Source organism: Amphibalanus amphitrite, unplaced genomic scaffold, assembly GCF_019059575.1.
Source record: "Amphibalanus amphitrite isolate SeventyFive unplaced genomic scaffold, NRLGWU_Aamphi_draft 000144F_arrow, whole genome shotgun sequence".
Taxonomy (NCBI): Eukaryota; Metazoa; Arthropoda; class Thecostraca; order Balanomorpha; family Balanidae; genus Amphibalanus; species Amphibalanus amphitrite.
The window spans coordinates 550,383-568,942 of NW_024881639.1; the positions used below are offsets into that span (position 1 = coordinate 550,383).

At 45.7% G+C, this 18,560-nt stretch overlaps 1 protein-coding gene across 13 annotated transcripts in view; it reads left to right on the forward strand.

Moving 5' to 3' along the window:
* LOC122382649 (mediator of RNA polymerase II transcription subunit 28-like) overlaps window positions 1-18,560 on the forward strand; it is a 32,255-nt gene that overhangs the window by 12,535 nt on the left and 1,160 nt on the right. The window contains exons 1-4 of one of the 13 annotated variants that reach the window (XM_043368275.1): window positions 10,615-10,715; window positions 17,305-17,407; window positions 17,817-17,996; window positions 18,254-18,403. In XM_043368275.1, coding sequence (XP_043224210.1) covers window positions 17,327-17,407; window positions 17,817-17,996; window positions 18,254-18,403 — 411 coding nt within the window. In that variant the 5' untranslated portion in view covers window positions 10,615-10,715; window positions 17,305-17,326. The other 12 variants (XM_043368273.1, XM_043368276.1, XM_043368267.1 and 9 more) reach the window with 12 other exon arrangements.

Consider the following 18,560-nt stretch of genomic DNA (forward strand, 5'->3'; position numbering starts at 1 on the left):
TACAACCGATATTCAGAACACAGGGTGGTTTCCCTATAAACCTCAGGGACTTCTTCACAGACCCTTTGGGGTTCTTATCTATGTGCTAGGAACGCTCTTATTATAAACCCTAAACCTCATAAGAGTCTTTGGAAGAATCGTGTGGGTTCTTTTCATGAGAATGCAAAGCCGTCTACGTGAAGAACCATGGGGGTTCTGAAAAACGGTGGCATAACATTTTACCCCACAGGGGTCTAAATACCCCTGTACGTTCTTAACGTTCTTCCAAAGTGTTTTCAGTGTGGACATTTGAAATTCTCGCCGACTTGCCTGGCGGCGCAATGTTTGCCCCCCCCCCCTAAACTCAAATCCTAGATCCGCCACTGAACAGATTCACTTTCAGAATCACATTCCGACCCCCTTAGATTTTCATAAAAACTTTTTCATAAAAATTTTTAGGATAGGTGTAAAATTAATTAACCCTCGCCGGCACGGGCCATCTTGAGTCCTTCGACGGCACAAGGGGGGGCCCTCGCGTTTGGCCCCTGATGGAGCTAGAGCTTTGCGGAAAAAACGAGCGTGTTGCCCGTCACGAGAGGAAGCCAATGATACCCTATTTTAAGGTCCTAGGTCATCGGTTGACCTTCCGGGTCAGGTCAATGACCCCAAAATCGGGCATATCGGGACCTGTTAGAAAGTCGTAAAGCGTGGCCGCTCAAGGGTTTTCCGGGGTGCTGATCACAAATATCGTGTTAGTTTTGATCACAGATGATGTCGGTAAGCGTTTAGACTAGGTCGGGTCAGGTCGGGTCAGGTCAGGTCAGGTCAACCGGTAGGGGTCATGACGGGTATTCGTAGTACCTGTCATCCGCCTCTGACAGCTTCGTAACATGTTACGAAGGCACCAAAACTACTTCGCTTCGCAAAAAAAAAACTTTGGATGCCTCTAGGGGCCAAAGTAAAATATGTGGCGAAGAACAGACTTCACCATTGGAATCAGCGTCCAAAACTGTACACATGGACCAGTTTTTATGAAAATCTAAGGGGGTCCCCCTTCCCCCAAAAAAACTTTGAAAGCCTCTAGGGGCCAAATTATAATATGTGGCGAAGAACAGACTTCACCATTGGAATCAGCGTCCAAAACTGTACACATGGACTAGTTTTTATAAAAATCTAAGGGGGTCCCCCTTCCCCTAAAAAAAAAACTTTGGATGCCTCTAGGGGCTAAAGTATAATGTGTGGCGAAGAACAGACTTCACCATTGGAATCAGCGTCCAAAACTGTACACATGGACCAGTTTTTATGAAAATCTAAGGGGGTCCCCCTTCCCCTGAAAAAAAACTTTGGATGCCTCTAGGGGCCAAAGTATAATATGTGGCGAAAAACAGACTTCACCGTTGGAATCAGCGTCCAAAACTGTAACCATGGACCAGTTTTTATGAAAATCTAAGGGGGTACCCCTTCGCCCCAAAAAAACTTTGAATGCCTCTAGGGGCCAAAGTATAATATGTGGCGAAAAACAGACTTCACCATTGGAATCAGCGTCCAAAAACTGTACCCATGGACCAGTTTTTATGAAAATCTAAGGGGGACCCCCTTCGCCCCAAAAAACTTTGAATGCCTCTAGGGGCCAAAGTATAATATGTGGCGAAAAACAGACTTCACCATTGGAATCAGCGTCCAAAACTGTACACATGGACCAGTTTTTATGAAAATCTAAGGGGGTCCCCCTTCCCCCAAACAACTTTGAATGCCTCTAGGGGCCAAAGTATAATATGTGGCGAAAAACAGACTTCACCGTTGGAATCAGCGTCCAAAACTGTACCCATGGACCAGTTTTTATGAAAATCTAAGGGGGTCCCCTCCCCCAAAAAAACTTTGAATGCCTCTAGGGGCCAAAGTATAATATGTGGCGAAAAACAGACTTCACCGTTGGAATCAGCGTCCAAAACTGTACCCATGGACCAGTTTTTATGAAAATCTAAGGGGGTCCCCCTCCCCCAAAAAAACTTTGAATGCCTCTAGGGGCCAAAGTATAATATGTGGCGAAAAACAGACTTCACCGTTGGAATCAGCGTCCAAAACTGTACCCATGGACCAGTTTTTATGAAAATCTAAGGGGGTCCCCCTCCCCAAAAAACTTTGAATGCCTCTAGGGGCCAAAGTATAATATGTGGCGAAAAACAGACTTCACCATTGGAATCAGCGTCCAAAACTGTAAACATGGACCAGTTTTTAAGAAAATCTAAGGGGGTCCCCCTTCCCCTGAAAAAAACTTTGGATGCCTCTAGGGGCCAAAGAATAATATGTGGCGAAGAACAGACTTCACCATTGGAATCAGCGTCCAAAACTGTACACATGGACTAGTTTTTATAAAAATCTAAGGGGGTCCCCCTTCCCCCCAAAAAACTTTGAATGCCTCTAGGGGCCAAAGTATAATATGTGGCGAAAAACAGACTTCACCTTTGGAATCAGCGTCCAAAACTGTACACATGGACTAGTTTTTATAAAAATCTAAGGGGGTCCCCCTTCCCCTAAAAAAACTTTGGATGCCTCTAGGGGCCAAAGTATAATGTGTGGCGAAGAACAGATTTCACCATTGGAATCAGCGTCCAAAACTGTAAACATGGACTAGTTTTTATAAAAATCTAAGGGGGTCCCCCTTCCCCCCAAAAAAACTTTGAATGCCTCTAGGGGCCAAAGTATAATATGTGGTGAAAAACAGACTTCACCGTTGGAATCAGCGTCCAAAACTGTACCCATGGACCAGTTTTATGAAAATCTAAGGGGGTCCCCCTTCGCCCCAAAAAAACTTTGAATGCCTCTAGGGGCCAAAGTATAATATGTGGCGAAAAACAGACTTCACCATTGGAATCAGCGTCCAAAACTGTACCCATGGACCAGTTTTTATGAAAATCTAAGGGGGTCCCCCTTCGCCCTTAAAAACTTTGAATGCCTCTAGGGGCCAAAGTATAATATGTGGCGAAAAACAGACTTCACCATTGGAAGCAGCGTCCAAAACTGTACACATGGACCAGTTTTTATGAAAATCTAAGGGGGTCCCCCTTCCCCAAAAAAACTTTGAATGCCTCTAGGGGCCAAAGTATAATATGTGGCGAAAAACAGACTTCATCGTTGGAATCAGCGTCCAAAACTGTACCCATGGACCAGTTTTTATGAAAATCTAAGGGGGTCCCCCTTCCCCCAAAAAAACTTTGAATGCCTCTAGGGGCCAAAGTATAATATGTGGCGAAAAACAGACTTCACCGTTGGAATCAGCGTCCAAAACTGTAGGGGAGAGCGGGGAGAGTTGTATCATGTCCAAGTTGTATCAGGGCGAATTGTGCCAAACTTATCCAATGGATGGCGCTCGCGACACGACCAGCCGACGAGGTTTTCCGGGCGCCATCTTTCCCTGTTCTGTCTTGTGGCTGAGTGGACGCGTCTCGAGGTGAGAGCCGATTTTATGTTTTTTTAATGTCATTCTAAAAAAATAAGTTGCAAGAAAATGTGTGTTTTGGGCATTTAGATGTGCACGAATTTGAAAAATCTCCGTAGCGGTGGTGAGGGTAGGTTCTAAGGCTGCGTGAGTGAAAACGGATTTCTCCAGCTGTCCGCTGTTTTTTTTAAGCACGAGGATGTTTTTCCAAAATGGCGGCTAGGTACATGTTGTATCAGAGCCGGGTGGGGTATGTTGTAACATGTATCATGTATGTATGTATGTATGTATGTATGTATGGGTATGTTGCTTTTGATCGCGAAAGCTAGGCCCTGGCTCGCGTTTGTAGGTAGCTAGTCAATGCTCGTTCCATTTCGGCACAATGTGTTGGCTTCTTTGCTCTTAACGGGCCACTTTTGCGTCTAGTCTGTTGATGTTTCGTTCGGATTGCATTGACCTAAGTTTGGTCTAATAAAGTGAAGCCTTTGAGCATACCTATACATTGTATTAACCCCATTTAATGTTGTTGTAATGTTCAAAACCAGTAGCAAGCACACTCCCTGAAACGTGAAATAGTGATACAAATTACCCCACCATGTGATACAACTCACCCAAGCCATGGGGCAAGTTGTATCAAAAACATTGTTCTATTCGGCAGACCGTAGAAGAAAAACTGGTAGAGGTAGCGGAAAAGTTACTTTGCACAAAAAAGCAGAAGAATCAAGGAAGGGGATAGTATGGAAATAATGAGTTTATCACGGATAGTTACGAGGTTATGGGTCTCGGAGTAAAAACTGATACAACCCACCCCACTCTCCCCTACACATGGACCAGTTTTTATGAAAATCTAAGGGGGTCCCCCTTCGCCCCAAAAAACGTTGAATGCCTCTAGGGGCCAAAGTATAATATGCAGTGGCGGCGGAAGGTATTCTAGGATAGGGGTGCAAACGATATTGAAGCGCCCCTTCCCGCTGGGCGCCCCTTACCATATACACGGTTGTAGTAACACAAACAGTGAAGAGACTATTTCTTAATGAAACATCATTCGGCGCTAAAAAAAACAACAAACACTCATTTAAATTGCGTTTAAGTTGCATCCGTCCTCCCGGCAAGTTGGTTAGAGCTGCGAAATTTCTATCTTTAGAACCCGGTTTCTAATCGCTCCGACGCGACGCAATGATACCCGAGACTCTATGCCGAGACTAACCCCGCGTTCGATGTCTCTCGGACGGCGAAGATTCTACGCCGTCCGGCCAATCACGTTTCATAACCGCAGCCGAGCCCCCGCTGACCTTGGACGTTATTGGCCGGACGGCAAAGAATCTTTGCCGTCCGGGAGACATCGAACGCCGCCTAAGAGACTTCTATAGTTACTGCTAACGTGAAGTGAATAGGCTGAGGTTTATGGTGGGAGTAGCAGGTTTGTGACGCCCCAGTGAAATAAATGCCGCCTTTCAACACCGATAGGAGCCCGAAATGAATGAATACAGGCAATCAACGCTGGTAGGTGTCCCAGCGAAATGAATGCATCTATTACCACCCAGAGGAGCCCCGATTTCAAACTAATACGACGGCGACGCCTCCACACCGATAGGGGCCCATCCCAGGGGAACGGAATAAATGCCGCCCCCTCATTGCCGGGCGCCCCAGGAGAATGAATGTTATACATCAACACCAATATGCCTCCCAGTGAAATGAATTATGAATGTCGCCTTTCGACGCCGGTAGGCGCCCCAGACACCAGTGGATTTACTGCCGCCTTAAAACACCGATAGGCACCTCAGTGAAGCGAATGCCGGCCTATACCACCGATAAGCGCCCCGGATGGATAAATACCACCCGTCAACGCCGATAGGCGCCTCAGTGAAATTAATGCCGCCCCAATCTCCGATAGGCGCCCCAGGTGATACATGTCGCCCATCAACACCAACGGGCGCCCCATTGAAATGAATACCGCCCTTCAACACTGGCAGACGCCCCAGTGGAATGAATGCCGCCCCACAATGCCGATGGCCGTCCCTGCACTGGAAAATCAGTTTCGCCCCTATGCAGACGCCCATAGAAGTTTGCAGAGTGCTATTCCTGGTCATAATCATCTCCCCAGTAAAAAAAAAAAAAACGCAAAATACGCCCTAGCACTAGGGGTGTAACCGCCCATACGGACAGTGCAATTTTACAGGCCCCAATCTCGGACCTCCCTTAACATTCATATGTTGTAAACGGCAAACCGCCCCCGATAAATGTTACACAAACTAATTTCCTCTCGCATATCGGCCATCAGGCGCCCCTTTTTGTCGCATGGAGCCTGCAATGCTATAAGCCCTCATATGTTCGTGTTGGTGTTCGGAGGCTTTCGCCTTCAAAGACGTCTCCATAAATGTTTCTTTTTCGTCCCACACACAGGCGCCCCTCTTTCGCATGCAGGCGCCCCTCTTCCGCATGGCGCGCTTCTCGAGTGGCTGCGCCCTCCTAGCCTTTATCGCCTGGCAAGATTATATTCGACAGGGTCGGCAGCATCTGCCTTTGTTTCAGATAAGGATGCCCTCCACTCTTCAGCATATCAAAAGATACTTTTCCCACGTCTTTGCCACCCTCTTCGTGTCACAAGTGCCTTTATCAGTTGCGGTGTCGCACTGCTCAGCTTTATGGCTGCCGCACCTCTTAACTTCCTGCCTCCTCTACAGATTTTCGAGGCGCCCCTTTCCATAGCTTTAGGGTGCAGCTGCCCCCCTTGCCCCCCTGCTTCCGCCGCCACTGATAATATGTGGCGAAAAACAGACTTCACCATGGGGTGAGACTAAATGCTTACTTCGAAATCTAAGCTGCGTTGCGGCATTGGCGGTTATGTGCGGCGTGTATGCCGCATGATTAGTAAGCGGCGACCACTAAATTAAAAACTTAAACGCTCCAACCTGTTTTCAATGAATAACACTGCATACCAAAAATGCCAATCGCTCTCGTCATAAGATATTTAGATTTAAATAACTAAGTTATCTGCATCATCATTTTGAACCAAATTAATGCTTTCAACTTAGTACTCACTCATTCCTTCCTTCGTTGGCTCCAAACAGTCTTTCGATTGTCTGGAAATCGTATGCCAAATCCCGCACCTGTATACGACTGGTGCATATAAAGGCCGATGTAAGAATTTCAATAGGCTCTCACATGCGATTTCCTGGCTACCCAAAAAGTCTGTTTCATTCATGCTATCAAAACATGGTATGTCAGCCCTGTCACCAGCTTATGACTGCTCTGCTTGTAGTGCCCCTGACCGTCACCGACTCCCTTCCCTCTTTAAAAGCCTAGTTTCCCTCCATCAACTCTCCACTAGATTTAGGTGATGCTCCGACAAATTCACAAACAAGACCGAACTTGTCCGGAGTTCGGACTGTGAGTTAATCCTCGCCCGTATTGGTGTTTTTTTTCCAGCCGCGAACGTATAAGGTATAACCCCTTGCCGTTTCGCTCCTGATCAAGCTAGAGCTTCGCGGAAAAAAACCAGCGTGTTGCCCGTGACGAGAGGAAGCCGATGATAACCAATTTTAAGGTCCTAGGTCATCGGTTGACCTTCCAGGTCAGGTCAATGACCCAAAAGGCGGGAAAATTGGGACCTGTTAGAACGTCGTAGTGTGGCTGCCATGGGGTTTTCCGGGGTGCTGATCACGAATATCGTGTTAGTTTTGATCGGAGACGATGTCTTTAAGCATTTAGACCAGCATCGGGTCAGGTCAGGTCAGGTCAACCGGTAGGGGTCGTGATGGGTATTCGTAATACGTGTCACCGCTTCTGCAGCTTCGTAACATGTAACGAATGCACCAACACTATTTCGTAAATGTTCAAATGGTTGCTAAATTCGAAATCAGCTCTAAAAACTAGCATAAAAACATGTAAAACTCGAAAAAGTGAACCGAGGTCACCATAGGTCAATGACCTGACCTGACCTTCAGGTGACCTTGACATCCACCCTTGTGCATGGGACCAACATCAAATCACATGTTTGAACGTTTGAAACCACGAAAAGCTTGCAAACGCGCGGCTAATGCGAGCCGACATACGCCGAATCGCGATTCCGGCCAAACATGGTCTTGAAAAGTAGGTCACAGGTCAAAGGTCATTTTGGTCAGGGTCATGAAATTTTCAGGGTGGGTGTTAAATTGATCAATGCGAGGGTACTGAAAGTTTCGTCGCGATCAGCCGCTTTTTAAGCGAGTTATTCGCGAAAAATCTTAGGGGGGTTGCATCAACCCCCCCCCTCCCTCCTGTGCGGGCGAGGTCATGTTTTGCTAGCAAGACTGAAACAGCCTTTTTTGGGTAGCCAGGAAATCGCATGCCAGAGCCTATTCAAATTCTTTTATCGGCCTTTATATGCACCAGTCGCATACAGGTACGGGATTTAGCATACGATTTCCAGACAATCGAAAGACTGTTTGGAGCCAACAAAGGAAGGAATGAGTGAGTTAACCCGCGCCCCGCTGGGCTATTCAGCCATACGCGCCCTGCTGGGGGGGGCAGATTCTGCCCCCCCCTGTCTAACTTCCGAACCGATGGTCGTAGAAAGACGGGGAAAACGGCAATCGAAAGCTCTCAACAAGGCGGATCTTAAGAGCCCAAATTTTTTTGCTTAAGTAGGTCAGAGGTCAGGTCAAGGTCAGGTCAAGGGTACAAGATGCAAGTTTCTACAGTATCGGCCTTGCACCGTAGTTGCCGAAGAATGGAGTGAGACTGATTGCCCAAAACGTGTTCTTAGACTACCAAGGCAATATTCGTTGCATACAATGTCATTCAAAGGTCAAGGTCAAGGTCAGGTCAGGTCATGTCAGGTCACCAAAAACAAAATATAGAAAAGGGCATGTGCGACACATGTTTTATGGGTCATTTTACTCATAGAATTCAATAGGCGCACTCAATAAGTGATATGGACCACCTCTGGATGAATTTCAGGTCGAGGTCAGGTCAAGGTCAGGTCAAGTGAGGTCAAATTTTGAAGTTGGTTGTTAAGGCCTAAAAAGGTGGCTATCTGATGCAGTTTTTCACGGCGAATCGAATGGTGCTATTTTTGTTTCCGTAAGAGGTCCAGAACTTCCAAAAAAATCATTTTTCAAAATTTTTGTCTGTCGTGACGTCATAAAATTTTGAATAACTCCCACATTTTTGAACCGATTCTTCTAAAAATTGGTATGTAGGTGCACATAGACCACTTCTTTGACATATATTCCGGTTTTTTCGATACACTTAAAATTTTGGATTTTATAAATATTTTCCCAAAAAAGTCAGTTTTTTGAAAAAATTTGGGCCAAAATCCAAAATTTTCAAAATACCGAGATAGCCATTTGATAGACAAAGTAGAATCACGTATAACCTTTTTTGTTACGTCTTGATTCCTTTAAAAATGAAGATGTTAGCGGCGTTTGAAATTTTGCCATTTTTGAGGCGAAAATGGCGAACATGACGTCACTAAAACGTCAATTTCTCAAAAATTTTCCGACGGATTTCGCTCAAATTTTCAGGGAACGTGTCAAATTGATGTATGATAAGGTACTGAAAGTTTGACGTCGCTGGCGTAACGCGTTTAGAAGTTATTGGCGAAAAACGGGAGGGGGGGGGCAGATTCTGCCCCCCCCAGCGGGGCGCGGGTTTAAGTTGAAAGTATTAATTTGGTTCAAAATGATGATATAGATAACCTAGTTATTTAAAGCTAAATATCTTATGACGAGAGCAGTTGGCATTTTTTGGTATGCAGTGTTATTCATTGAGAACCGGTCGGAGCGTTTGAGTCTTTAATTTAGTGGTCGCCGCTTACTAATCATGCGGCATACACGCCGCACATAACCGCCAATGCCGCAACGCAGCTTAGATTTCGAAGTAAGCATTTAGTCCCACCCTTCACCATGGGAATCAGCGTCCAAAACTGTACACATGGACCAGTTTTTATGAAAATCTAAGGGGGTCCCCCTTCCCCAAAAAACTTTGAATGCCTCTAGGGGCCAAAGTGTAATATGTGGCGAAAAACAGACTTCACCATTGGAATCAGCGTCCAAAACTGTACCCATGGACCAGTTTGTATGAAAATCTAAGGGGGTCCGAATGTGATTCTGAAAGTGAATCTGAATGCCTCTAGGGGCCAAAGTATAATATGTGGCGAAAAACAGACTTCACCATGGGAATCAGCGTCCAAAACTGTACACATGGACCAGTTTTTATGAAAATCTAAGGGGGTCCCCCTTCCCCCAAAAAACGTTGAATGCCTCTAGGGGTCAAAGTATAATATGTGGCGAAAAACAGACTTCACCGTTGGAATCAGCGTCAAAAACTGTACACATGGACCAGTTTTCATGAAAATCTAAGGGGGTCCCCCTTCGCCCCAAAAAAACTTTGAATGCCTTCTAGAGGCCAAAGTATAATATGCGGCGTAAACAGACTTCACCATTGGAATCAGCGTCCAAAACTGTACCCATGGACCAGTTTTTATGAAAATCTAAGGGGGTCCCCCTTCGCCCCCAAAAAAACTTTGAATGCCTCTAGGGGCCAAAGTATAATATGTGGCGAAAAACAGACTTCACCATTGGAATCAGCGTCCAAAACTGTAACCATGGACCAGTTTTTATGAAAATCTAAGGGGGTCCCCCTTCGCCCCAAAAAAACTTTGAATGCCTCTAGGGTCCAAAGTATAATATGTGGCGAAAAACAGACTTCACAGTTGGAATCAGCGTCCAAAACTGTACCCATGAACCAGTTTTTATGAAAATCTAAGGGGGTCCCCCTTCGCCCCAAAAAACTTTGAATGCCTCTAGGGGCCAAAGTATAATATGTGGCGAAAAACAGACTTCACCATGGGAATCAGCGTCCAAAACTGTACACATGGACCAGTTTTTATGAAAATCTAAGGGGGTCCCCCTTCCCCCAAAAAACTTTGAATGCCTCTAGGGGCCAAAGTATAATATGTGGCGAAAAACAGACTTCACCGTTGGAATCAGCGTCCAAAACTGTACCCATGGACCAGTTTTTATGAAAATCTAAGGGGGTCCCCCTTCGCCCCAAAAAAACTTTGAATGCCTCTAGGGGCCAAAGTATAATATGTGGCGAAAAACAGACTTCACCATTGGAATCAGCGTCCAAAACTGTACCCATGGACCAGTTTGTATGAAAATCTAAGGGGGTCCGAATGTGATTCTGAAAGTGAATCTGAATCTGAGGCTGTCTTGACAGACGTGGCTCTTTAGTCGTTTTAACAAGACCATCTCAGAGCCGGGAGGATGATAGGAATTATGGAGAGACATTGGTCGAGGCGGGCACCCTGGTGAGTCGTCGGGCTAATCCCATCACGAGGACAGGCCTGAGGCCAGTGGCCACCCATCCCAAGATCTCTAAGATCTTTATGACCCATCCCCCTGACAGTCACCGCACCCGGTTACAGGCCTGCTCCTATGGGAGCTATTCGCATGGGACGGGTTGCCCTGTGCCCTTCCAGCCGGGAACAGGGGTGGTTGGTGACATGGAGGAGGATTTGACTCAAGATTCCTTACATAAAGGACCACCGAAATGCAAAGGTTCTGATATGCAAATTCCTTCACCAGATAAAAATTCTTCAATATTTTTGCTACCATATTGCATATCAGAATGGCGCAGGCATAGATATAAAATACTAGATGGGACATTGGCAGTGTTTTAGTGCGTGCGACTCAGGGTATATTGAGTGAAGGGTAGGACGAACTTTGGTAGGAATTTCTAGTATAACTACTAGAAAACTTACTATATGTGGTCGGGACTAGCAAAAAGTTAATTCAAACTAGAATATGGTAGCGCTTATGGTTGGCAGTCGTGACGCGCACGTGACATTCATTTCTTAAATTTCTTAAATAACAGGTTTAAGGGGCCGATTAGTGGGCAGATACATTCAATTAACTATTAATAATTGATTATGCAAACAATCAAGAATCTACATCATTCAATTCTATATAATACTGAACGAGGTCGGTGTAAATAAATTTTCAAGACCGAGGTCCTTACTGGATTTTTGAACGAGGCCGAAGGCCGAGTTCAAAAATCAGTAAGGACTGAGGTCTTGAAAATTTATCACCGGCCGAGTTTGGTATGTATTTTACTGTATGCCAACGATAAATTCGTTTTCTGGACCGAAGTTCTTATCCGACTTAGGAACGAGACCATCCCAAAATGTTGGCTTAAGTGCATTCTGGTAATGCATTTTTGACCGTGGTCAATTTGCTTACACCAGTTATTACCACACCCCTCTGGCTAATGTATTTGAATAGGCCAGGCATACAGTAATAGCCAAAATCACGCGGCGCTTCCAGGATTCGAACTCACGACCCTCGGATCCGTAGCCCGATACGCTACCGACTGCGCTACCGAGGACCGCGCGCCGACGATCGGAGAGGCGGATCGCGGGTGCTGGCGTGCAGAGAAATCTTTACCCTGTACGCCGTAGAAGATCGGCTGGGTTTCGTGAAAAATGGTAGAAGAATTGTCGAAAGAAAATTCATCGATCTATCATTTGAGACTAAGAACCATTGATTCCTTCAAAGGTTGACCGAGATATCGCTCGCCGAAAACAGGCCATTTAACATGTAAACCCTATGGGCTGGTAGGAAATGTACGCCGTGGAGCAGCAGTGCTACCAACTAACTTCGGCGGGGGCCGCGTGCGACTGGCCGCCATGTTTGTGAGGGCGGGAATCTGCGGCGCTGTGTAAACACTACGGGAGGAGGGGGGTATTTGAGACTGATTTTGTGGTATTTTTCGACCGAAAAGTGCTAATCTTTTTTGCTCACGGCATTCTTTGGAATGTGTAGATTGTGGAACAAGTGCTGAAATATGCTTATCTATTGTAATTTGGCTACGTTAGCCTTAGACATGTTGCACTGTTGACGCTGATGAAGAATAGGCGGCACCAAAGGTAGATTTGCTTGGCATGCCTGTTTTAGATTTAATTCGGTTCCCATGTTTTTTTTTTGTGCACACCACAATCCTTTAATTATTCTTGCATGGATAGAGCATCAGTCATATGATTTTTCACAAAGAAAGCTTACCTAGATAGGTACCAGAACATTGGCAGCGGAAAGCAGACTCATTACCTACACTTGCTTTGCCTGCTCACTTTCTACTGTTGCCTTCAATGGACAATATTTATGAAGTAAGAAGGTTTTATGATTATAGGTTTTAAATAAGTACTTTACTTAATGTCATCAGTTAGTATTAAATAGTAGTTCAGTGCCAAACGAAAAATCCATGCACTATGCCAGATGCCTCGGGGGCTCTTATCCGCTCTGGGTTCAGAGTGCAGTGGCATACCACGCTCACCCTCAACCAGAGCTGATAGATAGTGAAAATGCCAGACGTCGTGATATCTGCACCAGTGAACCGTGTCGCACATTTGATCCCAATAATGAACAGCACAGGGGTGACGTAAAAATGTGCGTTAGTTGGAGCACCTAAACTCAGATTGTCATTACCTAATTAGTTTTCACATTGTAAAGCTTAAACTACACTTCATGCTCTTTTGGCTCACCTGTTATCAGTATCAGTAAATAGGGTATTAGTAAATCTGGCGTTACCATCAATGCTAAGTGCTAACAAGTAAATATGAAGTCCAAGGAAGATAAAAATCATAATCTTACTTGACCTAACCTCACCTACTAACCTAACCAGGGTTGGCAAATTTATGCCAGCAGCCGGTTTAAACCGGTTTAATCCATGGATTAAACCGGCTGGCATAAACTAATTTAAGCCACCCCGGTTTAAACCAGTGTGCACCAACATGATAAAAGCCACTTACGTTAACTTGTCGTAACATCACTTGGGTTAAACTGCTTCTTCTCTTCACATTTTCTATACACACCTTTCAATTTTACATGCTAACTTGTAATGTTTTTTCCTGGGGGTTGACTTTATGTGATTCATTTTTGATCTGTATCACCCTGTATCAATATCAAATTTTTATTTTTATTTGCAGTGTTTTACACAACTAGTTGTTTACATGGGTGGTTTATGGAATGAAAGGTCTTGGAGACAGCTTCAATAAAGAAACCAATTTCAATTTTATGAGAAGCTGTAGCAAACATGACCTAATGCCAAAAGCATGGTGCAAGGATCAGTGAATGGTAAGGCCTAAAAACTATCATACAGAACATTGCCTATTTACTAGGGAACTGTCTATTGCTTAAGCAGTCAGTGACACTAAACAAATGAATTGACAGCATGGCCACCATTATAGGCTCCAAAGTACATGTAAAAAACAATACGTGCATTTGCCTCGAGGTCAAGGCTGCGCTTCATATGGGCAGTTTTCGGAGCATCTTGCTCATTTTATTCGTAATCCTTAATTATGTTTGCGGATTTGTGCCCGCAAATCATTTTTTAAAGTAAGATTGACACGGGATTCGAGATCGGCGCCCATAAATACACTTCACATGACCCGCCATGTGTCAAGGCCATCCGAGGTCATCTAAGGTCGCTGACCTTGTATGACCTTATGTGACCCGGTTCGCTAGATTTCGAGATGAGGTTGATTGGGAATGATGTAACCCATTTCGCCGACAGTTCACGCGTTTTGGTCGATTTTATAGCGAAAGATCTCAAACTCCAGTGACTTTACTGGTTCGATTTCCAGTGTTTGACCTGACCTCTGAGTTCACCCGTTGACCTAGTACCCTGAAATTTGGTATCACTGGTTTACTCACATCGCGGACAGCATACCTATTTTTTTCCGTTCTTGCTCCGTCGAGGGGCGAACGGCTGGAGTTCACTCCGTTCACCCTGGCTTCCCCTACTCGTAAGACGCTGACAAACTACGAACGGGTGAGGGCTAAAATTGCACTTATTGTCGATCATTGTCCATTGCATACTGCATACATAGATATAAAGCAGGGATGCGGAGCCGTGGAAATTTCAAACGGCTCCGGCTCCGGCTCCGGCTCCGGAGAAAAAAATCGGCTCCGGCTCCGGCTCCGGCTCCGGGTGAAATGTTATGGCGGCTCCGGCTCCGGCTCCGGCTCCGAGTAAAATGGTCCGGCTCCGGCGGCTCCGGCTCCGGCGGCTCCGGCTCCGACTCAGTACATCCCCTATGCAATCAATTAAATACGGGTGGAAGAAAAATTGGATTGGTTATACGGCATACGCGTTACCTACTCTTGCCATGACCGGCTCACCGCGTCCCCGCGCAAACGCACCTCGGAGAGAACTGGCAGAACAAGGGACTAGGAAGCGATGGCATTGGAAACGCAGTCGCCGCGAATCGGAGTTCACTGAACCATCGTAAGCTAACACCCATCTCGGCTGCATTGGGGGGTGGGGGGTGGGGGGTGGGGGTGGGAAGAGACGGTGCTGGGAGTCGCAGTCCACTGCACTGGCTTCAAAACAATGGCCGTCACCTGATGACCGGTCCTCATGTTCTGGGGATGCAGTAGACGTGAGGGGGGGGGGAGGAGCAGACAGGAAGTTGATTGCGTACTGTGGGATACTGGGGATATTCGGCTTTTTCATTCACTTGATGGCCCATGACGTACTATTGGTCTCAAGATAAGGGCCCAGGCGACCTGTAGTTTTGATGCGGTGAATAACCTTACCCTCGCCACAACTCGGGCCGAGTGCACCCCTCCTCCCAGCCAGCGCCACCCCCACTCGCATTGCGGCGAGGGTGAGGGTATTCACCGCATCAAAACTACAGGTCGCCTGGGCACTTATATGGAGACCAATAGTACGATATGTTTTACTGCCTTGTACTGTCAAACCGAACTAGGTCAATTATTTTTTCTTCTTCAAAAAATAAAAAGGAGCCGGAGTCGCCCCCTTTTTTGGCGGCTCCGGCTCCGGCTCCGGCTCCAGGCTATATTGTTTCACGGCTCCGGCTCCGGCTCCGGCTCCGGGCAAAATATGCCGGCTCCGGCGGCTCCGGCTCCGACTCCGGCTCCGGCTCCGCATCCCTGATATAAAGTATGGTAGCGATAATGGGAAACGAATTTAATCTTAAATTAGCATGCCAATTGCATCTACCTTCGGTGCCGCATATCCTTTATCAGCGTCTTCAGGGCTATATGTCTAGGGCTGATGTAATTACATTACTAAAAATACACATGTTTCTGCCCTTGTTTCACAATCTACTCATTCCAAAGAATGCCATAGGTAAAAAAGATTAACACTTTTCGGTCGAAAAATGCCACAAAATCTGTCCCAAACACCCCCCTCCTCCCATAGTGTTTACACAGCGCCGCAGATTCTCGCCCTCACCAACATGGCGGCCGCTGCTACGTATTCGCGAGTCGCTCCCGACATGGGGGTGCCCTATCTAGTCTTTATATCTATGGGCGCAGGAAATACATATATGGCGTGTGGCTCTCTTCCGGGCTCTTCACTTTGACTTTGTTAATCATTATTTTTCATGGAAAACAAATAGTAATAAACTGGTTTATCGAATATTATGTAGTTCTTGCTTGTCATCAGAGACATGAGAACTTCCTACTGTTTATAGTGCTTTACATACTCTCGAAATCGTTTTCCGTTTTATGCCTGTTTGTGCCCCACGACCCCTACCAGTCGGGGAAACTATGGTAAAATCTGCTATTTTTAGCAGTCTGCTATTTTTAGCAGAAATCTGCTAAAAATGGGTACGCATGTGACGTCATCGTACCCAAATATAGCAGATTTGGGTACGGCCCCATACAAAAGCAGATCTGCACCCTAATTGAAGCAAATGCGCATCAAATGCCTGGCAGATTCATGATGAGAATAGTGCTGAGAGTGATCTCTGCTATTTTTGTTCAGATCCGACTATTTTCAAATTCATTATTTGAAAATAGTCGGATCTGAACAAATTTTCAAATTCATTATTTGAAAATAGTCGGATCTGAACAAAAATATCAGAGGACATTCTCAGCACTATTCTAATCATGAATCTGCCAGGCATTTGATGCGCATTTGCTTCAATTAGGGTGCAGATCTGCTTTTGTATGGGGCCGTACCCAAATCTGCTATATTTGGGTACGATGACGTCACATGCGTACCCATTTTTAGCAGATTTCTGCTAAAAATAGCAGACTGCTAAAAATAGCAGATTTTACCATAGTTTCCCCGACTGCTACGGCTTACTTAGTTTTTTTTTAGCTAGGTACTTTTTAAGCACAAATAATCACTATTTTCGGATATACTTTAAGATTGATTTGTGTAGTGAAAACAATACAACTGATTTTCACATTTTTTTCCGTGATTTATTTATGCGTGTTGTGTTTAAATAGTCCAACTCATTCATTCATTCATCCATTGGTTTGTTGACTGTGGACCCAGGTTTGAGGTTTATTCACCCAGGCTGGTGATATAATGTTGCATTTCTCTCAGAATTAAGGAAAAAAGGAACAACTTACCATTGGTCTTGGTGATCAAACCTCCATCCACATAACATCCCTCCTGAAGAAACATAGGTGGAGCATTATGAAAACTGGGTGCCCTTCGACCGTGACTGAATGGAACTCTAAAATTTATGCCTGCTTAATTACCTACATGTGTTTAACATGACTGGTTTCAGTTTTGGCAGATGGTAAATTAGAATCATAATTCTATTGAACTTCCCAATTTCAGGGGGTGATTGTCAAAGTGAAGGGTGCTCTCAACTACCCTCATACATGGAATTTTGAGGACTGTGAAGTGTGTAGGCCTGCTGGAATGGAATGGATCTTTATTCTTATATTTACTCTAGAACAGATAATATCATCTGATGGCTTCAGTGTGTTAGATATTTCAGTCATTAACAATTATTCATCTTCTGTGCTTTTAGTCAATGATAAAACAAAGTAAACTTTTTAAAATGACATTTGTATGTTGATTCGTGCGGGTCTAGCTACAAATGTTGCATGAATTATGATATTTCTTTTTCACAGTTAAAACTGAAGCAATATACAAATGGCTTCTTCAGAGAATGGGACGAGTTCTTCAGCCAATGGCCCAAATATGCTTATAGACAACTTGGAAGCAGCTTTCCAGGTGAACTTCATGCTTTTCTAATGGTTGTTTTATCATTTTTATGTGATACTGTTGAGTTGTACTTGTTTCACCAACAAGGCATGAGATTTTCATTTTTCATACATGGGTGTATAATGTATATTGCAATGTACACACTTCATTTCACTTTGTTTTATAATCATTTTGACATTATGTTCAAGTCTATAAGAAGGGTAATATTTTCTGTTTGACAGCTGTTAAACATGGTAATTGTTTACGAGATTCGTACATGGCACCATGATGGAGGGAAGCTAGTTTCCTTTGAGTTTCAATTTATGTTGCTACATATTTCATAGCTAAGGAAGTTTTGACACCCAATATACACGAGTACTGCGTGTGCTTGCATATGATGAGTAATGTGGCTATTTGTAACACTTATGCCTCTTTTTAGAATTGCTTCAGCATCCTCATCAAGGAGGATAACTTCAATACCCAGGACCGGGAGGACATCCGCTCGCACGCGGAGGCGTCCGTGCTGCAGTTCATGGACTGCGCTCGCCAGGTGGACCAGAGTTTCCTGCAGAAGAGGCTGCTGCTCTCGGCTCACCGGCCTGACTGGATCATCAAGGAGGTGAGCAGGGAGGGGTGGGGCGCGAGCGGGTAGGAGCACATCCCATCGCGACCCCGTGCGCCGTCACCTGCGCCGTACCGCATGTCGGGGCATGATGCCATTTTATTGCCCTGGCTAATCGTTCCTCGCCAGCTATCGGTTAGGGTGAGCTGACTGCCCCGTTTGTGACCCTGTGTGCGCCCCTCTAGCCGTATGGCCGGTCAGGGCTCGCTGTTGTTTGTGGCCCCGCGTCACCTTCCTCTCTCCGTACTGCTCAGGACACGTTGGACCTGAAGGCCGAGCTGGCACGGAAGGACGAGCTCATCAAGAAGACCCAGGATAAGATCGCCTTCTGGAAGAGCACTCTGGCAGAGGTGCAGCACCCGCGCGGGCCGGCCGACCTGCCCCCGCAGCTGCAGGACGGCCAGGTAGATACGGACGGCGGGCAGGGCACCAGCGGGGCCGGCGGGGGAGGGCACTAGCGGGGCAGGCGGGGAGGGTGGCAGCGGGCCGGCGGGGCGGGACTGGGTCCGATGTGCTTTTAAACCGGTACTGACCTGATTGACGACTAATAACTCGTTTGAT